At 33.3% G+C, this 26,714-nt stretch overlaps 5 protein-coding genes across 13 annotated transcripts; 3 read left to right on the top strand and 2 right to left on the bottom strand.

Annotated features, from left to right (window-relative positions):
- The first annotated feature begins 3,055 nt into the window (after window positions 1–3,055).
- On the top strand, window positions 3,056–5,021 carry LOC103832133 (probable glucan endo-1,3-beta-glucosidase A6). Its single transcript, XM_009108096.3, has 3 exons — window positions 3,056–3,237; window positions 3,326–4,672; window positions 4,778–5,021. The coding sequence occupies exons 1-3, from the start codon at window positions 3,192–3,194 to the stop codon at window positions 4,813–4,815; spliced, it is 1,431 nt and encodes a 476-aa protein (XP_009106344.1). The 5' UTR covers window positions 3,056–3,191; the 3' UTR covers window positions 4,816–5,021.
- Window positions 5,022–11,267: 6,246 nt separating this feature from the next.
- LOC103832124 (protein RALF-like 24) lies at window positions 11,268–12,109 on the top strand. The gene has a single exon (XM_009108085.3). It carries the CDS (start codon window positions 11,312–11,314, stop codon window positions 11,765–11,767), a length of 456 nt encoding a protein of 151 aa, XP_009106333.1. The 5' UTR covers window positions 11,268–11,311; the 3' UTR covers window positions 11,768–12,109.
- A 291-nt stretch (window positions 12,110–12,400) lies between these two features.
- Window positions 12,401–14,534, bottom strand: LOC103832114 (adenosylhomocysteinase 2). The gene is made up of 2 exons (XM_009108074.3): window positions 13,758–14,534; window positions 12,401–13,412 (listed from the first exon to the last, which is right to left on the bottom strand). The coding sequence occupies exons 1-2, from the start codon at window positions 14,466–14,468 to the stop codon at window positions 12,666–12,668; spliced, it is 1,458 nt and encodes a 485-aa protein (XP_009106322.2). The 5' UTR covers window positions 14,469–14,534; the 3' UTR covers window positions 12,401–12,665.
- Window positions 14,535–20,931: 6,397 nt separating this feature from the next.
- On the bottom strand, window positions 20,932–22,586 carry LOC103832098 (40S ribosomal protein S19, mitochondrial). Of its 2 annotated transcripts, none has more exons than XM_009108063.3 (5): window positions 22,351–22,551; window positions 21,983–22,089; window positions 21,839–21,907; window positions 21,625–21,731; window positions 20,932–21,544 (listed from the first exon to the last, which is right to left on the bottom strand). In XM_009108063.3, the coding sequence occupies exons 2-5, from the start codon at window positions 22,074–22,076 to the stop codon at window positions 21,191–21,193; spliced, it is 624 nt and encodes a 207-aa protein (XP_009106311.1). In that variant the 5' UTR covers window positions 22,077–22,089; window positions 22,351–22,551; the 3' UTR covers window positions 20,932–21,190. The 2 variants fall into 2 exon arrangements, with proteins under 2 accessions (XP_009106311.1, XP_009106304.1); XM_009108056.3 differs by having other exon boundaries at window positions 21,191–21,544; window positions 22,345–22,586.
- Window positions 22,587–24,693: 2,107 nt separating this feature from the next.
- On the top strand, window positions 24,694–26,714 carry LOC103833293 (la protein 1-like). 8 transcript variants are annotated; one of them, XR_004456385.1, is made up of 8 exons: window positions 24,694–24,932; window positions 25,011–25,202; window positions 25,366–25,508; window positions 25,590–25,738; window positions 25,826–25,948; window positions 26,034–26,099; window positions 26,298–26,347; window positions 26,441–26,714. XR_004456385.1 is itself a non-coding variant. In XM_033288011.1 (7 exons), the coding sequence occupies exons 2-6, from the start codon at window positions 25,043–25,045 to the stop codon at window positions 26,048–26,050; spliced, it is 582 nt and encodes a 193-aa protein (XP_033143902.1). In that variant the 5' UTR covers window positions 24,694–24,932; window positions 25,011–25,042; the 3' UTR covers window positions 26,051–26,099; window positions 26,298–26,714. The 8 variants fall into 8 exon arrangements, 5 of the variants coding, with proteins under 5 accessions (XP_033143902.1, XP_033143844.1, XP_033143882.1 ...); XR_004456394.1 differs by lacking the exon at window positions 26,298–26,347 and having other exon boundaries at window positions 26,034–26,233; window positions 26,364–26,714; XR_004456384.1 differs by having other exon boundaries at window positions 26,034–26,347.

Below are 26,714 nucleotides of genomic sequence, written 5' to 3'. Positions count from 1 at the left end.
AACTTAAAGTTAAAAGTTATCATAATTTGATCAAAAAAATTTAAAATTATTATTAATTTATAGATTTTTTTAAGGGTGCAAATAAAATTTGGAACATAGCTAGATAAAGGTAAAATAGTGAAGCCTTATAAAGGCATGTGGGTTAATACGACATCTACTTTTTACAAAATAAAAATCTCAATGTACTACTATATATATTCTTATAAATAATTATCAAAAAAAATTAGATATTAATATGTATTATAAAGATTATTTTTTAAACAATTTATATATATGACTTCAAGGCTAGATGTTATTGGTTGAATTATGTCAAAATAATAGCTATACTAGATTTTGATCCGCGCTTTCAAAGCGCGGGTTTATTTTTGTTTTTTTTTCAATTGAAAAATGTTTAGTAAATGTCACATTTTCATATATTTGTACTTTATTTTATAAAAGACTTAAAATTTTTATTTTTATTTATCGTATTTTATTTTAAATGACTATTTATGTTTAAAAAATTAAACTTTATTTTTTTAATGAATTAAGTTGGTATAACTCTGATAAATTAATTTTATTATGTGGTTAATATTTTAATTAAAAAAATTATATACTTTTAATAAAGATTTATACTTTTCAATAAAAAAATTCAATTATTTTTATGAATGCTTAAATTATATTAAGAAAAGAAAAAAAATAATAATTAAAAATAGTTGAAAAAAAATTATTTGAACTTGGACTCAATGATCCAAAAGAAAAAAAAAAGTGAGAATTGAATCTGATTTTTTAATAGGCCCAAATGGCCCAAGAGAGATTTGATGTGGGCTGGATCCGAAAATAATGACCCAATATAGATGTGTTATTAATATTATTTGATTGCTCTTAATGAAACATACAATGTTAGTAAAGGAAAGGGCAGGCTAAGGTAATTATGACAATAGGATCCTGCTTTAATAGTATAGATTCTTTATTTTACTTTCAAAATCGGTTACTTAGAAAAATTAACCCTAGTCAATAAATATTTTTGCTTTTTCTAAGTTTTTTTCTCTTTACTAAATTCAAAAACTCAAATCACCTAGATATTATTTGCAAAGTAATTTTGACACATGTTCTCTCTAAAAATTACTTTCACTAAATAAAAATGAATCATGCATACTAGAAATGACAACATGGCTTATGACTAAATGTGACATGGACAATCATCAGTAATGTTTATTTATATTTTTGGTAAACGTTTTAGAATATGTTAATAAATTATACATCATAATTAAAGTAAATCATTCAAATATGACATTTTTTGTCAGCCAAATATGACATTTTTTGTCAGCCAAATATGACATTAAATAATATAATAATAAAAATATAATATTATTTTCCAAATTTCGAAATATTGTTTATTTTGATTTTTATAATTATAAAATTTTATTGCTAAAAATATTTTCAATTTTTTTAACAATTTTTTTAAAAAATATAAATTTTAATCATAATATTATCAGCTTCTTTTATATATCTACAAACTTTAGAAATATTGTTTAGTTGTACGTTTTGGTAATTATACAACTTTTGTATCAATTTTTTGAATAATTTTATACAAGTTGATTTAATATATTTATCCAAAAGAAATAAATAGAAAATTTATCTATGATTATAATTTTAAATATATACATATCTATTCTTTAATATAATTTAAAATAAACAAAATTGTTTATTTTATTTTAATTATATGTTTAATTAAATTAAAATTTATATAAAATATTGGTAAGAAAATAATAAAATCGAAAATAACAATAAATTTTATATTTAAAAATTATTTAAATTTAAAATTTTACTACTGCACATGGTGCAAGAAAACACCTATTAGCATATATTTCAAAAGGATCTATGATATAAGTTTTTACCTTAACTTAATCAACCATAGAAAAACTGAAAGATATATCTCATTCACAAAATAGTTCTGTTTTTACCCAAATCAAAGGCCAAGACAAAAAAAATGTATACAGCAATTCCTCAGATAAATATGTATCTAAGAAATTTCAGGGAGTTTACTAATTGAGAGAAGGAGACAGCCACACCCAAATTCCTACTGTTGGTGCCTCCATGTATTCTAAAAATTGGATAAACGTTGAGATTTGTATCATAATGTATGTGTGTCCAGTGATAGACTGAGACCATCTCCATGTATTCATCTATATATTTTTCTCTTTAAAATTTTGTATCGGTTGCGTATCATGCAAGATGAACACCAAACGTGGTTGGCCCCAAACATAATCCGTATTTGTAGCTGCAGATCACCCATGAATGTTTGAGTTTGCTCGTGTTGGTATTTGAGTCGGAGATTGGAACTTGCACGTTTTTTTGTTTTCATCTTGGATTAGATTAGACTTTGGTGGTTTTGGTGTTAGAGATGCTCGTGGTTCAGTCACTGATTTACTCTGTCTGGCGACAGTGCAATAACATGCTCCATACCAACTGCATCACTTCCCCGCTTGTTTTGTGTTCAAGGATATTAACAGGCAGGTTATCAACTCCATTTATGCACTAAGGCACAAGAAGAAATTCAGAAACCTTTTGTCTATTTGGCTTATCTAATCCACTGATGTTGCATCTGGATTCTCTAGAACTTCTTCAGAACTCCTTTCTATCCCCAAAAACTATCAAATCCCTGTTCTTATTTCTTTTTTGCCAGGGCTTTGTTTCGTATAGATTAACTACTTTGTAGACTGATCTTTCATTTTCAATGATATTAACATTCTTAGCAAAAACAAGAAAAAAAAAAAAACTACAAGTAACTCGAAACCGGGAAAATGCAGACGGATGCATTGTAATAGAAAAAATATTTCTTCCTACTCATGTAATTAACATTGTTATGAAAGTAATATTTTAATTTATGAGCAATAACTAAAATGAACAATTAGTATTACGTTTATAGTTTTTGATTGAATAATTTGGCAAAGAGGTTCTTGGTCTCCTTTGAACAAGCCAACCAACCAGTCTTCTAATACACAAATTATAAACAAAAGAAGAAAATAAACACCAAAGAACTGGGAAAGTTCAAGAAAGTTTGATCAGAAGCTTTTCTTGCATGATTTGCTATATCTTAATCCTTAAAACAAAATCCTTTAGTATTCTCTTAAATACCCGCTTCAACAAATCTCTTTTCCTTCATCCCAAAATCATCTCATCCCTCTCCTATCAACAACATTTTGTTTCCAATGGCTTTTTTTGCTCTGTTCATTTTCACTCTCGTTGCCCTTTCAAGTAAGTCTCCTTGCACTTAATACATTATGATTCGATGACCAAAGACTCTTTCACTAGTATTTACCATACTCTTGTCTTCTTCTTACAGGTTCATGTAGCTACGCAATTGGTCCACAGAACAACAAAACATTGTTATCACTTGCAAGCAGGATTGGTATCAACTACGGAAGATTAGGTAACAATCTCCCATCTCCTTACCAATCAATCAACCTCGTCAAATCCATTAAAGCAGGCCACGTTAAGCTTTACGACGCCGATCAAGAAACCCTAATGCTCCTCTCTCAGACCAATCTCTACGTCACAATCATGGTCCCTAACAACCAAATCATTTCCATCGGTGCCGACCAAGCAGCCGCAGACAACTGGGTCAACACCAACGTCCTTCCTCACTACCCACAAACAAGAATCCGGTTCGTCCTTGTCGGAAACGAAATTCTCAGCTACAACTCCGACCAAGACAAGCAAATATGGGCGAACCTTGTCCCGGCCATGCGTAAGATCGTGAACTCTCTTAGAGCAAGAGGCATTCACAACATCAAAGTCGGAACACCACTCGCCATGGATGTTCTCCGGTCGAGTTTTCCTCCGTCCAATGGAACATTCCGGGAAGAAGTCGCCGCTCCGGTGATGTTACCGTTGCTGAAGTTTCTCAACGGAACAAACTCTTTCTTCTTCCTTGATGTCTACCCTTACTTCCCTTGGTCCACTGATCCGGTTAACAACCATTTGGATTTCGCTCTGTTCGAATCGAATTCAACTTATACCGATCCCCAAACCGGTTTGGTTTACACCAATCTATTAGACCAGATGCTCGATTCGGTTATCTTCGCGATGACCAAGCTCGGCTACCCCAACGTCCGTCTTGCAATCTCTGAAACCGGGTGGCCTAACTCCGGTGATATCGACGAAACCGGAGCCAACATTTTCAATGCCGCAACTTATAACCGGAATTTGATCAAGAAGATGACTGCTAACCCGCCACTCGGTACACCAGCTAGACGCGGTTCACCAATACCGACGTTTTTGTTCTCATTATTCAATGAAAACCGGAAACCCGGTTCAGGAACAGAGAGGCATTGGGGAATTTTGAATCCTGACGGTACACAGATCTACGATATTGATTTGAGTGGGACAAGACCGGTTTCTAGTCTTGGTTCGTTGCCTAAACCAAATAACAATGTTCCGTTCAAGGGCAACGTGTGGTGTGTGGCGGTAGAAGGAGCTAACGAGACGGAGTTAGGGCAGGCGCTTGACTTTGCTTGTGGAAGAAGCAATGCCACATGTGCAGCTTTGGCACCGGGAAGAGAGTGTTACGCACCAGTTTCGGTTACTTGGCACGCAAGCTATGCATTTAGCTCGTACTGGGCTCAGTTCCGGAACCAAAGCTCCCAGTGCTACTTCAACGGCTTGGCGCGTGAGACCACGACCAACCCAGGTAAGCTTTTATTAACTTATAATTCTTGTCTAATACTTTAAGAAAATAAATAATCATTTCTTAATAATTTAAATACTCTGTGATTGTAATGACTATTTTCTACAGGAAATGAACAATGCAAGTTCCCTAGCGTTACCCTGTAAGACCTCCTCAAGAGTCAAAATTAAAGCGTATATTGGAGAAGGATCAAAAGCTGGATCATTCGTATTAAATCAATCTTGTTCTTAGTAATTTTTAATTTCCTTATTATTCCAAGTTTGTACTTCTTGTTTCCTATTGTTGAGGAAGATCGAATAAACAATGAAAATTATTGGTACTAGCTAAATATTTTAAAGTGAAGCTTGCATCATTTCTCATGTTTCTATCTAGTAATATATTAATGCGTTTGAGGAAAATAGTGAGGAAATGATATCTATATTATTAAAACTGAAGTACACTTTAGTAATGTTTGGAAACATGAATAGTACTATAACTGAAAATTGTTTGGAAACGAAGATAGCAGTACTACATTAATTGTATTTCCATATTTCACTCATATTAATTATATTGTCTTAACAATATTTCACATCATTAATTATATTACCATAATAATAATAGTGTAGATTTTATTTAGTAGTTAATCAATATTAGTTTTGTGTCAATTATAAAATCAAAAAAAGTAAAATAACTGAGTTTTGCATAAGGTTAAGCGTTTGTTTTAATTTGTTTTACTATAACATTTTTTTTTCAATCAGTGAAAAATTACGTAGCCAAAAACATAATTCAAAAACATGTTTAGTGAATAAAATCATAACTTAAATCAAAATAATAAAAATGAATTACATTCATTGTCACTTAATTTTTCACTCAATATAATTGCTTACTAAATAAAAAAACTCTTTCAGTTTCACTTAATTTAGCAAAACACATAAAAAATATCATTTATATTAGTTTATAAAATCAGTTAGGCATGAACACTAAATATCCACTTAGGTACGAGTCGTTCCTTTCGTGTATCGTTTTATTTTGTTTTAAAATTACTCACTCCTTGAATATTATAAATTTATGTGTAGGTTTTGAGTTGAATCCTTTTGAGTCTGGATGAGTTTGGTTCTGATGTATATGACCCTAAAATATCTAAATAACCAATGTATTTGAAACGGGTTTGGATATTTGTACCAAAAATAACCATATTATCTGATTCGATCCGGATCTTTTGAATACAATTAGTTATATTACGACATATCTAAAATATAAAACACTAATTATGAAAAACAAATATTAATGTATAAAAATATAAGTATAGTTTTATTTTAGTAATTTCATTAATTATATTACTTTAACAATATATCACATCATTAATTATATTTACCGTAAAAGTAATAATGTAGATTTTTATTTATTAGTTAATCAATATTAACTTTGTGCAATTATAAAAAAAATAAAAATGTAAGATAACCGAGTTTTGCATATGGTTAATAGTTTGGTTTAATATGTTTTACTAAAACTTTCTTTTGTCTTAGTTCCAATTGGTGAAAAATTACATAGCAAAACACATAATTCAAATGCATAGTTTATATGAACAAGATAATAATTTAAATCAAAATAATTAAAAAGTATTACATTTATTATCACTTAATATTTCACTTCATATAACTATTTTATTAAATAAAAAATTCTTTCTATTTTTCTTATTTTTGCCAAATATATAGAAAGAGTTTCCTTTTTAATCTATTTGCAAAATCAGTTAAGTATGGACATTCGGATACTCATTGAGGTACAAGTTGTTTCTTTCGGGATTAATTTTTTGGATTTTTAAATTAGGCGCCACTTGGATATTATAAATTTATGTATGATGCTTGAGTTGGATCCTCTCGGGTCTGAATGATTTTGATTTTGATGTGTAGAAATATAAAAATATTTAATTAACCAATGTATCTGAAAAGAGTGTATATTTGTACCAAAAATAATCTTATTACCCGATTCAATCCAAATATTTTGAATACAATTGGTTATACGACGACGCATCTTAAATATATAACACTAATGATAAAATAACAAATAATTTATAAAACCGTAAAAATTAACACCCGCACGGGCGTGCGGGTCAATCTCTAGTTACATTTTATGTCAAAAGAACCAATTGAACCAAATCACGTATACTCTATACAGTCACCATTTCGGGAACTACACTAATTTTGGCTTAGCATACATTTTATTAACATCATAACTAAAATTAAATATATTCCTTTTCGGTTTGTGGATATTTGAAGAGAATTTTCTTAGAATATCTATTTTTAGTTTATTTTCACAAAATAGTATTTAAAGAAGAAAATAATCCAAAAAACTTTTATTAAAGAGTAAAAATATATTTATACCCTATGATTAACCAATCTAGACTTAGGGCTTAGAATTAAGGGGTAGGGTTTTCAGGATAGGGTTTCCAATTTTTTAAAAAATAAAAAATTTCAAAACAAAAAAAAAATTTTTTGGTCATTTTCCTCTTTGAGAGCTATTTTATGACAAAAACTTAAAATGACCTATTTGGAGAATTGGCTATATTTAAAAAGGTCAATTAGACGAATAGTTATATTGAAAATAAAAGGATTTTTAATGTTAAAACCCTTCAACTAAGTTTTTTTGGGTAAAAACTCTTAAACTAAGTACTTAACAAAAAAACTCCCAAACTAACATTATTTAATGAATTAAACCTAGCAGGTCATAATTACCATTACTACCGGTAAATCTTTAGTTTAGGGATTTCTACATTAATTAAACATAGTTGAGAGGGTGTTACCATTAAAAAATTTTAAAACCAAAAAATTCAAAATTTATACTAATATTTAATAATTAGTAACTTTTTTTTACAACATAAGCGAGAACTAAGTAACTAGACCGCGCGATTCAGAAAGCCAAACCGAAAGTATTGAATCGACATATAATATAGCTGAAGGAGAACTCCTCGCACCACGTGCAAACTTGTACGCCATAGTTTTGAATGCTCTTAGAATATGCATGATCCGAAAGTTAGGGAAGAAAGTTTTACTGCGTCTAAATTCTTTATATAATTTTATTGTATTTTCTCGGTTATTTCATTTTTAATTTATACATATATAATGTTGATGTTAAAAACACATCCAACTCATATATTTACAGAAACAAATTAAAAATGCTAATTTTGAAAATTTAAGTTACTAATTTTTAGATAATATTATAAAATTTTGATTTTGATTTTATTTTAATGGTAAAACCCTTTAACTAACCCCTAAACCAAAGATTTACTGGTAGTAATGGTAATTATGACTTGTTATGGTTTAATTCATTAAATAAAGTTAGTTTAAGAGCTTTTTCAGTAAATACTTAGTTTGAGAGTTTTTATCCAAAACAAACTTAGTTGAGGGGTTTTAGCTTTAAAAATCCAAAAAAAAAACAAAAAAAACTAATGTATATATATACTAATAAAAGAGACATTTTGAGGCTACACAGAGCGTCCACATCAACAAAAAATATTTCTTCCGAAAGAAGCCACGTGGAATTATTACTATAAAAAAATAATAAGTAAATATAAATATTAAAAAAAAATAAGTAAATATACAATATAAAGAATAGAAATAATACATTAAACAATAATAAGTAAACATCTATCGTCATATTCTCATTTGATATAAAATAAAGAAAATTAGAATAAATAAATATACAATATATAAAATTCTCTAGGATAGCCATTTTTAAGTTATTGTCATTAAAATATCTCTCAATGAGAAAAATGATCAAAAAAGTTTTATTAAAGAGTAAAAATACATTTATATTGTAGAGTTAACTAATCTAGACTTATGGTTTAGAATAAAGGGGTGGAATTTTGAGGAAATGGTTGCAAATTTTAAAAAATCAAAAATCAAAATCATAAAATTTGAAACAAAAAGGACTATTATGGTCATTTTCTCCATATTAAATTGATCTTTTATTTTAGAAGTTAAGGTTTATAACTAAATACTATCATCTGAGGTTTATTTATTATTTATTTTTTATTAATTATTTTCTCAAATTTATTTTTTATTTTAGAAGTGAACAAAAAAAAAAGCAACCTGAGTAAATAACTAAATACTATCTGCTGAGGTTTATTTAACTTTTGGGCTGGTCAAGTTCAGCTGAGCACTAAATCAGATTTAACTTACAGCAATTGCTCACTGTTGTTAATTTCATCGTCTAGTAGCAGTGGGTAAGTCTCTTCCCATATTATTTCATCATGAGAATTTGTACTCTCTACACACAACTTCCCCTCTATTTGCACTCCATACCCTATTTCCCTTCAATTTTTTTCCCTCATCATTACCATTTTTCCACAATTCAATGGTATCCCACTCTTTTCAGTATATTGAGCTAATTTGCTCTTTCATCATTTAATAATCATAAATTAGTTAAATAAATAAACTTAAAATAAAAATAAATTCTAATCACTTGCTAGATGATAAGTGGAAAAAATCCCTCATCATTTTCCTGAAATTTGTAAAAGACATTTGGACCGGAAGCTTTAAAAATAATTGGATCGAAATAATTTAGAAAAAATAAGGAAGAAAAAGGTAGCTGCATAGGTTCAAACCCATGAACAGCAACTTAGAAATTGCCGGAACCTATTTTGCCGGTTGAACTAATGAAAACTTTATAAAAACAAAGGCATATATTTATTTATCTTAAAGAAGTCTGGAAGCTGGTGCTTCTCCTGCTTCCTTCCTGGACAAGTACTATGTGAGGGATTCCTACTACTGATGCTCTTAGGGTGTTGAGTTGATTTTATGATAGGGAAAATGCTTTTATAGGTTTATTTTCAAAATTTGTTACCAGTGCCGGCTCAATAGAGAGTGCGGACGGTGTGACCGCCCCGGATCCGGTTCAAATTTTACAATATTAAGGGTCCTAATTGTCTTCATTAGCATATCTGATTTAGATTTGAACAGTATTAAAACGTTTAATCACATTTTCTTCTAGTTAAATTATCTAAGAGAATATATATATATAAATGTTTGATGCTCGAGTCATAAAGGAATTTTTACCAGCGTTAACAAATTAACTTACTGTAGGGCTTTAAAACTTTTTTTGTCCAAGGACCCTTGTCAGGCCCGGCTCTGACCCTGTGCTGGAAGTGCATTTGCACACGGTCCATTATAATTTTTTCTAATTTTTAAGGTTAGATGAGGCCCAATTTTTTTTTTAATTTTTATTATTTTTACATAAAAGGGTTCAATTATTTTTCTTTTCCTTAAAAAAAGGCCCTAATATTTTTTCAGCCCAAGGTCTAAATGATCATTGAGACGGGCCTGGCCCTTGTATATATTAAGCCGGCCCTGTTTGTTACCTGTTGTTGACATGTTCAATAAACTGATATCAATAGATAATCCATTGCCTAGTTCAAGCTATGAAGCTGCATGTAAAGAGCTGATATATTCCTTTGACTCCCCTAAAGTCCTATGAGATATTTTGTACCATCTTAAAGTTATAAAACCTAACTCGCACCACTTGTAGTACTATCAATAGGAGAAAACTGCAACGGCCAATTTGGTTTGCTATGTTAAAATTTTATGGCTTTCTGATTTAAAATAACGGGATGGACACATTATTTATATGTTATCTATGTCCAATTTTTATTTTGATGTGATCCTTAACATGTTAATATGTCCGCTTGAGTGAATGGCTTAATGGCCCATCATAAACCAAATCCACAACCTGTCCATAACTTGTTCTACACGATATTGTAATTGGATCTATACAAGTATACTACAAAATCAAATCCTAAAATGTGTTTAAACATTATGTTGATAATAAAATAGTGAACCTTCATATATATATATATATATATATATATATAAATTATCAGTTTTCAGCATACAAAAATCCCAAAGCTATGACACTATAGTATTTATTTTCTTTTGCTAGCAAGAGGAAAAACAAACATTTCTTCTGTCTCTCTTTCCTTCTTATCCGAGCAAATGATTCTGTGATTTACTTTATTTTTCCTATTACGATACCAAAGATTCATTCACAAAGAAAATTTACCAATGAAAAGGCCCTGCTGAAAATGGTAACTTTCAAAGTTGATGATATTACATTATTATGATTTTTTATCTTTTGTTTTAAGCAATGAAGTGAATCAAGTGATGCTTTGGTGTGAAGCGAAACATAAAGCTGAGCATGTGGGTCAATGAAAACAGCTCATCAAGATATAGTTGGGTTGTTGAACTTGTTAGGTGGCAATAACACCAACGCCTTAATTATCTCTTTACTCAAAGCCCCACATATTAATCATAATAAGTAACCCTCTAGATTATTATCAGTATATTTTTGTTCCATACGAATTTAAAAAAAAAAAACTGAACTATTGGGTTATTTTAATAATCTCACTACATAAACATGTTGATTTAATAAATGTTCTCTTGTATAACGATCTAAAAAGAAAGTTTAGGATATTAAACAAATATTTATATTATAATTGAAAAGGAAAACAACAAATTAATCATGAATTCAACACAAGGAACTAAGTGTTTGTTAGTGGACCACAATAACTAAGAAAATTGGAGAGAATTCCACTGAAATAACATAATATATATATGTGTGTATATTTGATTAATTAAATACTTGACGTTACAGTTCAGAGTTCAGACTTAGATGCTACCTATATCTCAACCGACCGGTTTAACCACAAGAGCTAGCTACTTGGGAGTTGTAACGCAGCGCTCACCACATCTACCAAAACTTTCCCACACCGACATGTCGAGATCCTTAGCTCTCGTTTACTTATCCATACTTTTCCTTCAGACCCTTCTCTCGATCGCCGTCGAGGCTACAGTTTCGTCGGTCACTAAAGAAGTCGACGCAATGCTCGACCGGAACGGCGTAATCGGGGAAGAAGGAGAGGAGATGATGCCATCGGAGATAAGTCGGAGAGTAATGATGATGCGGAAACAGTACATAAGCTACGGAACTCTAAAGAGAGACATGGTTCCTTGTCAGAAACCTGGTGCTTCCTACTACGCTTGTCGCTCAGGACAAGCCAATTCTTACAGCCGAGGATGCAACGTCATTACAAGGTGTGCTAGAGACACTAGCGACATCAAGACCTGAAAACATTTTTTTCCGCTTATCTATAAAATGCGGTTCTTGATTATGAGTTTGATATGGTCTCTCTAAGGCTGAGCAAGGCAAGTTTAATAGTATCTCTTTTGTAATGTTGTTGTTTACAGCAGAAGGGTTATATAGTTTTTATGTAATCAATGGTGAAATAACTGACTAGAATTGTTAAGTGGATTGATAGATGGAAAGATCGATAAAGTTGAAGTTCGTAAAGCTTGTTTTAGGGGTTCATGGACCAAAGTCAGAAATTTCTGGCAGGGTCTGTGAATAATTAAAATGATTCTTGTGGGAGAATTAAATTTCTAGATTGAATTGAGATCTTTGTTGACTGGAGACGACTAGCAATTGATATGAATGCATATGCTGCAAAATAATTTGTAAATAATTTGTTTTCTCTCTTTGAATTAGAAAGCTTGGTTTGGTCGTTCTTGCCAAGTTCAAGAACCTGACTATTAGGTTCTCTCCATCAAACTAATAGAGTTTCAGCTGAGTCTTGAGTTTATAATTATGGATGTTTTTTTGGATGATGTTTAAAAGTTTTCAATAGTTTTATGAGATTTTGATAACTCTTGAATCATTTTTTAAAAAAATTATAAACAATCAAAAATAAGCCTAACCATAGTGTAAAACATAATTAAATTATCTTGAGATTATATAAAATTAAAAAGGAAAAACAAAACAAAACATAAAACAGCCTCTCAAAACCAAAGAACAACAACCCCTTATTGATACCAATATTTGATCAACTTCATAAGAAGACCAATATCTCATATTTCCCCAACCAGACCAGACCCGAACCAACTCAAACAATTGCCATTTGGATTATAACCAAATGGTAAAATCATAAAACCATACGAAGAACCATAGCTTGATCCTCTTTTTTTTCTTCTCAGTACCTGTAGCTAACAGGCTTGTAGGGACCTTCAACGGGTATGCTAACGTAGTCAGATTGGTCCTTGGTGAGCTTGGTGAGTCTAGCACCTAGCTTGCCCAAGTGAAGTGCAGCGACCTTCTCATCCAAGTGTTTAGGCAAAACATATACCTTCTTCTCATACTTCCCACTTGACTTCTCGTTCCAGAGCTCAAGCTGTGCAATCACCTGGTTGGTGAACGAGCAAGACATCACGAAACTCGGGTGTCCAGTGGCACATCCCAAGTTCATCAGACGACCCTCGGCTAACACAATGATGCCAGACTTGGTGTCAGGGAACACCCACCTATCAGTCTGTGGCTTGATGGTGATGCGTTTCACACCAGGGTAAGTCTCAAGCCCTTGCATGTCGATTTCATTGTCAAAGTGACCAATGTTGCAGACAATGGCGTTGTTCTTCATCTTCCTCATGTGGTCGACCATGATGATGTCTTTGTTTCCAGTGGTGGTGCAAAAGATGTCAGCTTCAGAGACGACGTCCTCAAGGGTTAGAACTTGAAGGCCTTCCATGAGAGCCTGAAGGGCACAGATTGGATCGATCTCAGTCACGATCACACGTGCGCCAGCGGTTTTCATGGCTGCAGCACAACCCTTTCCGACATCACCGTAACCGCAGATAACAGCGACCTTTCCGGCGATCATGACATCAGTGGCTCTCATGAGACCGTCAGGGAGAGAGTGGCGACATCCATACAAGTTGTCAAACTGCAAACAAGTCAAAGTCAATCATCAGTGATAACACAGAAAGATACAACTAATAAGCATGGCACAAAACTGACAAAATCAACCGCAGTTTGGTAATAGAAACATGGCATTGTATGTTACAAACGTCAGATCTTGTCTTCTAGAGCTATAATGGACAATATAAATAAAATCATACAGAAAATTTATCAAACCAAACTGAAAGAAGCAAATCACAAATGTTTTGTTAAGTTTAATTTTATAATCCATAAAATGCAAAGATTAGAAAAACTAAAAATAAATCAAATTATAAACTAAATTTTCAACTCTTCAGTACGATATTTTTTTTAAATTATTATTTAACAATACCTTGCTCTTGGTGACGGAGTCATTAACGTTAATGGCAGGGAACAAGAGAGCACCAGTCTCCTGCATCTGGTAAAGCCTCTTAACACCAGTGGTGGTCTCCTCAGAGACACCAACCAATCTCTCCTTCATCTTGTGGTACTTCTTGGGATCAACCTGAAGACCATCTTTGATGATCGACAACACGATCTGAAACTCAGGATTGTCGGTGGAAGTCGGGTCGGGGAGCTGACCGGTCTTGGCGAAGATCTCCTCAGCCTTAACACCTTCGTGGATAAGGAGCGTAGCGTCACCACCGTCGTCGACGATCAGGTCGGGACCACCTCCAGGACCCCAGTCGAGAGCCCTCTCCGTGCACCACCAGTACTCCTGGAGAGTCTCCCCTTTCCACGCGAACACGGCGGCGGAGTCACGGGCAATGGCGGCGGCGGCGTGGTCCTGGGTGGAGAAGATGTTGCAGGAGCACCATCTGACCTCTGCGCCGAGAGCGGTTAAGGTTTCGATGAGGACAGCGGTTTGGATGGTCATGTGGAGAGAGCCGGTGATTCTTGCTCCTTTGAGCGGCTGAGATGGTCCGAACTCGGTGACGCAAGAGACGAGACCAGGCATTTCGACCTCGGCGAGCTCGATCTCGAGACGGCCGAAGTCGGCCTGAGACATGTCCTTGACCTTGTACTCACGGCCACTCGACGTCTTCTCTACAAGCAACGCCATTGTTTTGAATGTTTCTTTGTGAATGTGGAGATGGGAACAGAGTGTGCGAGGAGAAACGAAAGGTAGCGAGTGTTGTTAAATAGATAAAAGCGGGAGATTAGATGGACGGCTTAAGATTAGTTGTGGAGAGAGTTTGGTGGATCTGGTAAAAAAAGAATTTTGACTTTTCCATCTTTTTTAGATTTTCCGTAAAGTGTGGCAATTCTGTTTTCGATTTCACTTATGAAAACACACTTATTCAATTAATTAATGGAAAACATATATAGGTCCGTACGACTAGTAGTAAGTTGATGTATTCAAGCTTGTTTGTTCAAGCTGGGTTTTGGTTTAAGACTTTAAGTTGATGTATTCAAGCTGGTTTGTTCTAGGCTTCTAGCTGGGTTTTGGTTTAAGTTGATGTATTCAAAGCATGGTTCTATGTTTTTATATATAGTTGAATTCATCACTAAACCATCATGAAATAGTTAACTTGATTAAATTTAAATAAAATCATACATAAATTTTATCAAATCAAACTGAAAGAAGCAAATCCATAAAATCAAAAGATTGGAAAACTAAAAATAAATCAAATTATAAACTATATTTCAACTCTAACTAAGATATTTTTAGAGACATAATTTCTGTAGTATATATATGGTAAAATTTGAGAACAGTGAATGATGCAAAAAAGTTCAGCCAGCATGATAGTATTAAAATCGGGTCTCGAAATATATTTGCTATATAGGTCGTACTGCTCGACTCATCACTGGATTCATCACTGTAGTAAAAGTAAAAATTTGGGCAAATTAAGATCCTGAATACATTCCATCATATTGCTTATGTCTCCTGTATTGGGAGACATAATTGGATTCAATTGATCTACAGTTAAAAGGTTATCTAATTGTGTGAGACTTATATAAAGGTAAGCTTGAGAAATAAGTGAGAAGATAACCTTGCTTTAGCAAGCCTCTTTCAAGAGAAATACCTAGCGGTAGATCTTAAAACATTAAATTAATAGCACGTTTTAACTGATGAAGGAGAAAGAGTAATAAGGACTTCTAAAAAGAACCTAAACATTCAAATTTATAATCTTTAGTGAGATATTCTTCAAACAAACCCCTTTAGTTATAGACTTATAGTTTACCTTTAGTTATAGACTTATAGTTCTGTGTGTGTGTAAATGATTATTAGCAATCTAGCATAGCCAAGATATTTTTAGCGTCGGTGCCAAAATATCTTGAGCGTTTATATGTATCTGCACCGGTTTCGTGGAAGAGCGTCGGTGGATCTGGCTTTAAAATCCCTCAAAAATAAGGTGAACTCATTAAATATTCGAGTTTTTGCTTGTATTTCCTATTTCAAGCAACCAATAAGACTACCAAGGGACACATTAACTTGACTACTACTTTTTTTGTGTGGTTCGTATCTAATGTCGTAGAAGTACCAAGGCCACGCATTATGAGTCTCCCTCCATAACTGGCATTCCAAAATAACTTTGGCATATTCGTGGTTCCGTGAGAATAATATCAAATCTCAACTACCACATTCACAAAAGTTTCTTTTAAACATGACTAGGATCGTGTCCGCGCTACGCGCGGATATTGGATGAAGTTAAAATTTGTATATGATTATAGTTGTGGCTGTTTCTGGTTGTTGTTAAAATAGATTTAAAGTAATTATAAGAATGAATATATGACACTAAGTTTTTTAAGATTGATTGTTCATTTTTTTATGCGAATATAGTTGGAAGTCAATCGATAGAGATGTAAAAGTAGAGGGGAGTTGATATTTTTGGTTGTGTAAAGTGGTTTTCTGTAGTAATGGAAATTAAATTAACGTGTTGAAAATTAAAAATATGTAAAAGAACTTCGTAATTGAGATATTGTTTAGCATTATGGTGTTTTGAATTTGAACATAATCTTTTAAAAGTGTGTTTAGGTCTTTCATTAATAAACTAATTAGAAATTTTATGAATTACATGGAAAAAAGGCCCGTTGAAAAAAACTTATGAACGAAAAACCAGATAAATTGATCGAGAATTTAATACTAAGGTTTTGTTGTGTTACTTTCAAAGTATAACCTACCAGATCAAACTATCTCTACCCTTAATTTTGCACTTAATAGTTAAGATGTTCTGTCCGAATTTTAGACAAATGATTTCTTGGATTCCAAAGAGGGGTGATTGGGTTCGTATGTGTTCGAGAATTCTATAAACGCACAGTAAAGTTGTAATTTTGATTTACCTCCAGCAGGTGGAGGATCATTGTGGTTTGATTTGACCACCATGTTGAGGAAAACGACCCTTTGACGAAAGAAATAATTAGAAAATGAGTCAGCGAAAGAGAGAGATCTTGAAATGTGGAAATCCACTGATTGAGTAACTTACACGTAATAGTTGTATCCGCCTTTCTTCTCGTTGCAAATTTCTGAGTGGAAGATGATGTGAATGTTATGTGGAGCTGAGGTTGTTAACCGGTTTGTATCAAATATGCAATGTTACTGAATTTATTCGTATATTTTGTTGATTTGTATTGATGAGACAAAAGATTTTTTTGAACTTTCAGTGATTGCCGCCGGTGATTGTGGCAGGAGATGTGCTACTTGCCTTTCTGATATTATTGTCTACCGAGAAGAACATTTAGGTATTATAATCTATTGAAGATTTTTATATTTAATGTGATACGTTTAAAATATGAAAATTTTGTGTGAATTAAAATAATTAGTTACAGTCATCAAATTGAAGCGAGAGAAAAAAAACAAACAATCTGACAATAAGAGTTCATAATTGTCTTTGTTCATTACTCTTTGTCTCTGTTTTAAGAAGAAAAGTTACAAAACAACATAATAGATTTTGAATTGCATAACCAAGATCCTGGTGCAAGAACAAACCACTATATTTTTTAAACAGACTTGATAGCTGTCTTTAATTTTTTTTTTTTAGAAATTTAATTTTTAAATAAAAATTAGGAGCTATATTAGTCTACATTTTGATCCGTGCTTCAAAAGCACGAATTTTTCGGTTAATACAAATGTGATACGAATAGTATTTTTGATTATGATTTATATTATTAAGTTATTATATAAATTTTTTTTAAAATAATATATATAATTTGTCAATTCTTTTATTTTAAATTTTGTGTGTACATTCTTATCTCACAACATCATCTTTATATTTTTATGCATTATATAAAAGTTAAATTTGTTGGCATATGTTAGACTAATTTAAAAATATATATTTGCAGGGGTTACAAAATATATAGAATATAAATGTAGTTTCTAAATGTAATTAGATTTCTTTATGTTGGACATGTTCCTAACTTGATAGTATTGACTTGAATTAGTAAAACAAATAGAGATTTTTATATAGAAGCTTAACATGGTTCATTTGCACGTTATAAATGAGTCCAAGACATATTTATGTACACTTATGTGCATGCAGTATCATAATATTCCAAGACATATTGCCATAAGTCAGGCCTCAATAGTTTTTTTCTTCTAGCTTTACGTGTGAACACGACATATCAGCCCCTGAGTCACCTGGATGGGCTGAAGAAATGCATTGTATTGGATGATGTGAAAGTACATGCTAATTTACTGCAACACACTCAATTTCATTCACACAACATAAATTCTAACTACGATTTAAAAATGCTACTATTTTCGCACCACCTTGTTTCCGACTGTTTTGTTATGATCCATTTCTGCAAATGGATAAACTTTATTGGATTAATTAAGAATTACCGCTGCAACTGAAAATTTTGTCTTGATCTCCATCGCTGATTTGGATGTCTTCACTTGGGAGCGTTGCTGCTTTGAGCTCCTCCAACTGATCTAAGATCAAACGTCTTTATTTTATTGAAGCTATCAATCATCTTTGGAGGCGTTAAGCAACCAAAGGTAGAACAGTTGAGTCTATGTTTTCGTACGTTTATTTTTTTTTTGGAAGAAGAGCCACCACCATCACCACCACCTGCTTCACACTCCGCTACATCTTCGTTATCAGCTTTTGATCCTTCATCAGTCGCGTTCGAAACATAGGATGCCTTTGTCTTCTTCTTCATCTAGTGCATATCAACACGTGCCTCCTCCTTTATTTTGCTGCTTCCTGCTTCTTTCATCGCCTTGTCTTCCACCCACAGAGGCTTCGTGGAAGCTTCAGCATCAGCGGTTGGTGCTTTGGAGAGGTCATTGAAGAAATTCTGTGGAGGAGGTTCAGAACTCTGCTCTGCTGCTGGTCTCTGAGAAGTTGTTGGATGAAGAAAGTTCTTAAAGTCATCAATCACTTTAGCGCTTCTATCACCTCCTCTTTCTAGATTGTGATTCTCAGAGGAGGTTCCAGCATTGTTACCTTTACCTTTCCCTCCACCACATGAGAGACCCAAGCTGAGCTCAAGCCCATTATCATCATCCATTTTTTTTGTTTCACACTATCCTAAACAGCTCAACAGATCGTTACAACATCCCCTGTCATCTGAGAAAAATCATTAGTCACAAAAAAGGAACCCAATCATCACTTTCCCTTTTTAAAAATTTATAACCCAAAAAAGGAAACATACAAAAAGGTGTAGACTTTTCGATCTGTTTACGGACAAAAAAACTCTGAAGACTCTGGTAATGATTAATAGCACTACAATAAGCAGAAGATCTGTCAGGTAATGATGTTCGGTAATATTATCATAAACCTCTTGAATCACTCCAAAGTACCAGACTTTGGAGTTTGGAATCATCATAGATTAGTATCCAGAACCCTTACTACAGAGCTGGAGAGCCAAGTCAGCTTAACTTAGAGCCATTTCAATCACAAAGAAACTCAGAAATCTTAAATTGAGTCAGAGAGTGAACAAAAGTAAAACCTGAAACAATGACGATCAGAAGAAAAGAAAAAACCCTAGCAGCTTCGCGGCGTCGCTTTGTGTCTACGTTTCCATACGTCTATGTGCCATTGCTTTTTTCTCCATCTTCTAACGATTATGATGTGGAGAGTCTGTAGGGATCTTGAATGGAGGATTTATGGGAGCACATTGAAGTACCAGCACTCACATCCGAGGCGTTATGCGGGAGGAGCTGGGGGAGAGGAAGAGAATCAATGAAGGGATGAGACGGCGATTAGGGTTAGGTGGAGAAGGAGCCATATGTTTAGAACACGGGATTGTGCGACATCACTGTCAAGAGAAACTCGGGATTGGGCTGCAAGATGGGTCAAATGGGCTCTGAAGGTCACTAATTTTTTTTAATTTCAAGCCCAGTCCAAAATGACCTGGCACTTTGATTGGTCATGATTATTTTGACCATGTGGATAGCCTTAGGAAGCTCAAATTTAGCTTCTTTTATATAGTGGGATTATACTCCACATTTACTACCCATACTATGTTTAAATGTTTTTTTGTAGTTAAATCTTCTTCGCGTTTCTTGTTGAAATGTCAAATTTTTGCTGGTTAGTGCAGTATGTTTTAAAAGTTTGAAACTAAGTAAAACATATATTTCTTAAAATACTGGATTTATAAGGTGGCAAAGAATAATTAATATACAACATCTGCCCCAAAAAAGAAAACTATACTACAATGATGTGGGCTCTTTCAACACCAACAATATGCACACTCGAAAACAGAAGAAATCTACATAATAGCAGTTACTCATTTGCTACATTAAACTGTCTTTTTTCTATTTTTAAAAGCTTAACTGGTAACCAAAGAATGAAATGAAATAATGCATTCTTTACTATTTTTAATTTTTTTTACCATTTATAAGAAATAATTTTTCCTTTTCATTTTTTCATTCATTTTATTCTAAAATAATATAGAACAAATTTTTCTCTCACTAAAATTGATAAGGAATAAATTTTTTTTATCATTCATATAATTTTATTTCTCTGCATTTTTTTCTATATTCATTCCTAATGTTTCTATAATGGTCACCACTTAGACACTAATTAAATGGGAAGTAAATTGATAACACGATTAACTTAAAAAATAACTGAAACTACTAATTACACAAGTTTTGTTTCTTAGAATGTTAGATTTATAGATAAACCAAAAATGGAGTTATGTACAGAAAAATAAAAGCTATTACAAACCCAAAATCTCCAAAGGATAGTAAAAACTAAAAAGTGTTCCCAAAGAAAAAGAGTAAAAACTAAAAAGAAAGAAACATGAAGAAAAGTACGACCAAAACCTTAACGAAAATAGAGCATGTTCACATGGCGACCCGATCAGTTGTAGGCTTGTAGCAGCCTTCAATGATATTGCTGAGGTGAGGTACTTTTTACTGAAAGAAGTTGTATAATTACATAGTTAAAAATCCCCAAACTACTTGAACTAATTCTGATGTAATTTGATCATTTTTGCTTGTTATAAATTGTACCACTCAAACATTGATATATTTGACCAAAATCATTGTTAAATAACAACATTCTCCCGTAGATAGATTATATCTTGTTAATTAGCACTAGCAAAGCGATGGAATTTTAAATTGATCTTCCACATTGTAATTTGTAAATGGCCATCTTTGCTTTAAAGTGGATCAAATGTCTCATACTTCGCATCACTAGAAGAATCATGAACAACTACAAAAACACTTCGGAGGATCAACAGTGTTACAAAAGTTTCCTCAGGTTTCATGAATCGAAAACACTTGAACAGCTTCAGAGTCTGATAAATAGACTTCAAAGCTTACCTGCTCAGTATTCTTATTGAATCGTTTGTGGTTCATCTCAAGCTGACCAAAGCCATTGTCAAGAACCACACTTACTTTGCTCTAGGATGCTTGGTTACTTTTCTTGTAAACGCAAACTCTCCAAACTTATGCCCAACTTTCCCCTCAGTGATCTTACAACGAACATGAGTTTTGCCGTTGTAGATTCTCACCGATGAATCAACATACTCTGGTAGAATTGTCGATCTCCTTGACCATATCTTCCTGTTCAGAGCTGCGTTTTTCTTCTTCATCAAGAACGCATCAACGAATGGATCTTTCCATACAGATCGGCTCACCATCTTATTGCCTCTCTTCTCATCTTCTATAACTCCCTGATCCAAAGACAATGGCAAACTTGGCCATTCTTTTGCAACATTCACATGGATGTTAAACCCATTCAACTCCTAATTAATCACCCAAGAAACAATTTAATATGATAGTTACATTAAATAGTTAGATTTTATGATTCTTTTTGTATCCTAACCTGTCCATCCATAGCAGAAATAGCAGACTTGGCAGAATCCTCACTGATGAAGTTAACAAACCCATAACCTCTAGACCTCCCAGTCACTTTGTTAGTCATGACTCTTGCTGCAAAAAGCAAATACACACGACCACCCATACTTGAATGGTTAAAACATAAACTAGCGCAAACAAAAACACACTCTATCATCCTAGCAAGATCCAGGTGTTTTTACCCTCTGTCACTCCGTTGAAGGTAGAGAAAGCATCCTTCAAGGAGTGGTCGTCAGTTCCGGGTGATAGGCCTAGGAACAGTTATCAAAACATCAAAAAACAGTTATACGAAGACAATAACTATGTGAATAGAATGTTAGACATACCACCAATGAAAAGCTTTGTGGACATGTACCGGAGTGAAGCGAGCATTGGAACATTTCTGTTTTGTAAAAACCCAAGTTTGGTGCAGAAAGACATTTGTTGTAGATGTCTGGAAATGATAAAAAACCCCCATCATTAGAACATGTCCACTAAATGCTTTTGAGCTCAAAGCAGTTTTCCAATATACCCACAAAACTTCTTCAACAATTTCAACTAAGACCTCGAAAGATCCAGATACTCATTATATGTATCATCAATCGAAACAAGTTTGTTTGATTCCGACATTGGAATCTAAATTTTTAATAAGACAACACATGAGCTACTTGACCAGACAACGAGGGTTATAGAGAAACGAAGAAGATACCAAAACCTGGAGAGCGATGGCTGAGCACGTCCTTGTCGTCGATTTTGCTGATGGTTTGACCGTAGTCGCAGAGAACAAGAACAAGAACAAGAACAAACTCGTTAGGGCTTGTGGCGATTTTAACCAAACCGGTTCAACCAGCAGATCTGTGTCCCCCGTTTTTAATTGGTTTCCCGGTTTATTTTTGGCGATCACCGAACGACGTCACATTGAAAAATGCGCCCATTATTCATCTCTGTAATCATATACTCTATTTGGGCTCTTCGCTTACAAGTGAATGTTTAAGTACGGTTGCAAAATTGTAGACCGGGTCAGAAATGAATTTTTAATTTAGGCCATAGTTTTTCTTTGTATTTGGTTGCAGCATGTAGATGAAGCATCTGAACATAACATTTGGATGTTACATCTAAATATGTTCTTTTTATTTATTTATTTGTATTTAGATACATCATCTAAATGCTAAATTGTTTGTTTTCTAATTTTATAATATCATTTTAATATTATTGGATAAAAATAATACAATGACATGATTTACATAATTAACAATTAATTATTTTATTTGAATTAATATGTCTAAAGAATCTAAACTATATTACAAAATAATTATTATATTTTAATAAATTTTGAAAATTTTGATTTTTTAGGTTTTGGAGGGATTTAACCGTTTTGACAGAAAATTAGATTTTACGAACTAGGCGTAAAAAATGTGATTTTGTGGTTTTGCCAAGAAATTCATTTTTGTGGTTTTAGCGAAAAAACATTATTTTGCTGCTTTGGTGAAAAATGCAATTTTGTGGAAAAACATTTTTGCGATTTTGCTGGAAATCATGACTTTTGTGGAAAACAGGTTTTGCAGTTTTGGCTAGAAAGTGAGAAAAAGCATTTTGTTGTTTTAAAGAAAAATATGTTTTGCGGTTTTGACGGAAACACATTTTGTGGGTCTGGCATAAAATATGTTTTTGTGGGTTTTTTTTCTGTGGTTTTTGTGGAAATCATGTTTATGTGGCAAAACATGTTTTGATGGGAAAACATGTTTAGGTGGAAAACCGTACTTTTGCGGAAAAATACGTTTTTGCACTTTTGGCCGGAAAATATGTTTTTTTTTGCAGTTTTGGAGGGAAAATTGATTTTGTAATTTTGGCGGGAAAACTAGATTTTGCGATTTTGGCGGAAAACATGATGTTTTTGTTTTGCTGAAAATGTGATTTTGCGATATCGAGAAGAAAATGTGATTTTACATCTTTGACGAGAGAATCCGATTTATGAGTTTTGCGAAATGATAGATTTTACGAGAAACAAAATCTAATTTTATAATTTAAAATATGTATCTAATGTATATATTAATATAAATTAATTATTTTTATAATGCACAGAAAAGTATTGAATCTTTTAGATTCTGAGATGCAAATGTTGCGTTAAAACTCTTATATATCAAATATCTAGATTACCGGGATGCAGAGTTACCGGTATGGTTCGCAAAGTCTATATGAGTGTTTTGTTGCTGACAAAAAAAAATCAAATATTTAGATTTTCTAGATTTTATGGATTTTGCATCGAAATTCTATATCAAGATGTTACATCTTGATGCTAATGCAAAAGTGTAAACGAACAAAATCTCGACATTTGCATTCAAATGCAGCATCCAACATAAAAACGAACATGGCCTTTCTAAAGGGTATCTCTTGGTTGAGTACTCATTAAGGGTATCTCTTGGTTGAGTACTCATTACCAAACATATCACCAATGCAAATACTCTATGTAGTTTTCTCCATCTATTCAAACTATCTAATAATGACTTCAAATACTTGAGGCAGGGCCGGGCCTCAGTACAAACTCGTCAAGCATTAGCTTGAAGGCCAATATGTTTAAAAGCACTTTAGGGGCCAATTGCCTTAAAAATCAGATAGTTTTTTTTTTTTTGTAATACCAGCATGCATTTAAATCAAACTTCCAACAGGGTTGAGTTTATTACAAAAGCTTTTGAAGCTAGAGCTTGTTTAGCCAAACAATCAGCATTTTTGTTTAATCCGTAGGGATTCAACGAAAAGAGATAGAGCTAAAATATAAAGATAAACAGAGGAAGAAAAAATAATTAAGACCCCAAAATTTCTAAAAAGAAAAAGGAAGTGATGTGCTTCTCTATGACAACTGACAAATCATGTGACAACAACAGCCTATTAGTCAGAGTAATTGGCGTTACATTTTCTCTGTAAGAATTAGATTTATTAGACCATCCGCAACGCGGGATGTTAGCTATTTCTTAGCGCTAATCCTTAGGCAAATCAGGATAAAACACTATTATTAAATTAGCTTTAGGTAAGAAAAAATCCTTAGTTAAGGATTTTTTGGCTTTGATCCCAGATGAGCTGGCAACATCATCTCCTTCCTCTGATTCGCCTCTACGACCTCCCTCGGTGAGGAAAGCGATCCCCGAATTTCCCTTTTATCAGCAGAACTGGTTCATCGCTCTCCTCTTCTTGATGGCTCTGGGATTCTTCTGCCTTGCTCTCTTCCTTTACCTGAGCCTTGATCCCGATTTCGGCTACACCTCCGCTTCCGCCGCACCTTCCGGTAAAGAAGGCGTCGAGGTATTGATTTTCGAATTCTCTAATCGAATACGAATTGTGGTTTGATCAGATGCTTGAATGCTTTAACTCCAATGGCAGATAACTTATGGGAGTGCGATTAAGCTTATGAAATGATGCTGTACAGAAGGCGTCGAGGTATTGATAACTTCAGTAAGATGAGAGCTTATTTGAAGCTGGGTGATTCCAAAGGAGATGAGGTTCCTGAAGATACCATCAAAGCTGTTGCTGATACTCTCCGTACCTCTTCTGCTCTCAAGGTTTCTGAAGATGGTGAGTTCTTTAAGCGCTTGGTATAATCTTCGTGTTAAGTGTTAGGCTACACTGAGACCTGTCTTTTGTATTCAAATTCACGAGCTTTCTTAACATAACTGTGCTTAGTTTGGAGAAGTATCTTTTTATATTATAATGATCACTTTTGGATTTGATTACACAGGGAAGAAGGTTGGTAGGAGTACAGAGTTGTTGAAGCTTGAAGATTTGATTGAACAGCTTAACGCTAGAACTGTAGCTGCTTCACCGTTCTCGTACGATGTTAAAAGGGAAGACGTGGAAGCCTTTTTCAGTCAGTACGGAAAGGTAAATGCACTACATCATTAGTCAGTTTTAATCTTTGGAGAATAGTTAAGAGTAATTGATTATATATGTGTGTTTCTGCAGGTTAATAGTGTGAGGATGCCTCGTCATGTAGCAGAGACGAGAGTGTTTTGTGGTGTTGCCTTGGTTGAGTTCCCTACTGAAGAGGATGCTCAGAATGTTATGAAGCAAAGTTTGGTTTTTGCTGGGCTTGAGTTGGAGATGAAACCAAAGTAATCCTCTTTACTGACTCTTTCTCACTTCATAAGGTTTCTTTCAGAATGCTTTTACTTAAAAAAATATTTTTTTCTCTTTTTCAGGAAAGAGTTTGATGATGATAGAGAGAAAGATGAAGAAAAGTTTGCTAACTACCGTCCTCAAAAGGCTTCTGCAAATCAGAAGAACGGTTCTGAACATAGGAACGGTTCTGAATCCGAGGCAAAGTAAGAGTCTGACGACTTCTATTAATTTTCTTGTCTTTAAGTTTGATGTTCTTGAGCTGACTTTGGTTGTTTTGTATTATTGTAGCTATCCCAAGGGTTTGAGTCTGACCACAGTCACTTGCATGCATCCCCTATTTCAGGCAACTTAGAGGTTTGTATTCCCTCATCTGCTGAGCATGGATGTAAAAGATCTGTCTTAAGAGTTTTTTAAAACAATTGGACACTATAAACAGCTACTACTTCCAGGATGTTGATTTAGAGAGCTAGTAGTATGTGGATTCTGAAGTTCTGTGCCGGTTTCAATATGTAGTTGCATTCTCTTTATTGCTAACCCATTTTCTTTGTTCAGGTTAGCTGCTTTGGAGATGATTCAAATTCCGACACTGGGGATCACTGGAAGTAATAATACGAATAGTTATTTCATATTTGATCTAATTTATTTAGTCTATCTACATCCATCTAAAAACAAACAAAACTTACCATTGCTCATAGGTTTACAATCGAAGGTAGTGGAAAGACATGGAAACAAGACCAAAGAGTCAGGCTTCAACACATTGACACTAGTGCCTACCTCCATAGCCATAATACAAGAATCAGGCTTCAACACATTTAATATTTTTTAATTCTTAAGGATTCCATATTGGGTAACACCATTGCACATACATTTTAGAGTAAAGTTCTTAACTATTCAAAAAGCAAAAAAAAATTATATTATATTGCTAAGGACTCCAATGGTGGGTAACACCATTGGAGTTGCTCTAATCAT

Source organism: Brassica rapa, chromosome A01, assembly GCF_000309985.2.
Source record: "Brassica rapa cultivar Chiifu-401-42 chromosome A01, CAAS_Brap_v3.01, whole genome shotgun sequence".
Lineage (NCBI taxonomy): Eukaryota > Viridiplantae > Streptophyta > Magnoliopsida > Brassicales > Brassicaceae > Brassica > Brassica rapa.
This window is presented reverse-complemented; position numbering and strand designations above follow the sequence as displayed.

Excerpts from the sequence above, each read along its gene's own strand:
- LOC103833293 (XM_033287953.1), top strand. The coding sequence starts at position 25,043 with ATGATGCTGTACAGAAGGCGTCGAGGTATTGATAACTTCAGTAAGATG. Across the intron at positions 25,203-25,365 it reads TCTCAAGGTTTCTGAAGATG|GGAAGAAGGTTGGTAGGAGT; the intron begins GTGAGTTCTTTA and ends TTGATTACACAG. Across the intron at positions 25,739-25,825 it reads GAGTTGGAGATGAAACCAAA|GAAAGAGTTTGATGATGATA; the intron begins GTAATCCTCTTT and ends TCTCTTTTTCAG.
- LOC103832124 (XM_009108085.3), top strand. The coding sequence starts at position 11,312 with ATGCTACCTATATCTCAACCGACCGGTTTAACCACAAGAGCTAGCTAC.
- LOC103832098 (XM_009108056.3), bottom strand. The coding sequence starts at position 22,076 with ATGTCTTTCTGCACCAAACTTGGGTTTTTACAAAACAGAAATGTTCCA. Across the intron at positions 21,908-21,982 it reads CACAAAGCTTTTCATTGGTG|GCCTATCACCCGGAACTGAC; the intron begins GTATGTCTAACA and ends AACTGTTCCTAG. Across the intron at positions 21,545-21,624 it reads TTTCTGCTATGGATGGACAG|GAGTTGAATGGGTTTAACAT; the intron begins GTTAGGATACAA and ends GTGATTAATTAG.
- LOC103832133 (XM_009108096.3), top strand. The coding sequence starts at position 3,192 with ATGGCTTTTTTTGCTCTGTTCATTTTCACTCTCGTTGCCCTTTCAA. Across the intron at positions 3,238-3,325 it reads CACTCTCGTTGCCCTTTCAA|GTTCATGTAGCTACGCAATT; the intron begins GTAAGTCTCCTT and ends TTCTTCTTACAG. Across the intron at positions 4,673-4,777 it reads TGAGACCACGACCAACCCAG|GAAATGAACAATGCAAGTTC; the intron begins GTAAGCTTTTAT and ends TATTTTCTACAG.
- LOC103832114 (XM_009108074.3), bottom strand. The coding sequence starts at position 14,468 with ATGGCGTTGCTTGTAGAGAAGACGTCGAGTGGCCGTGAGTACAAGGTC. Across the intron at positions 13,413-13,757 it reads ACTCCGTCACCAAGAGCAAG|TTTGACAACTTGTATGGATG; the intron begins GTATTGTTAAAT and ends ACTTGTTTGCAG.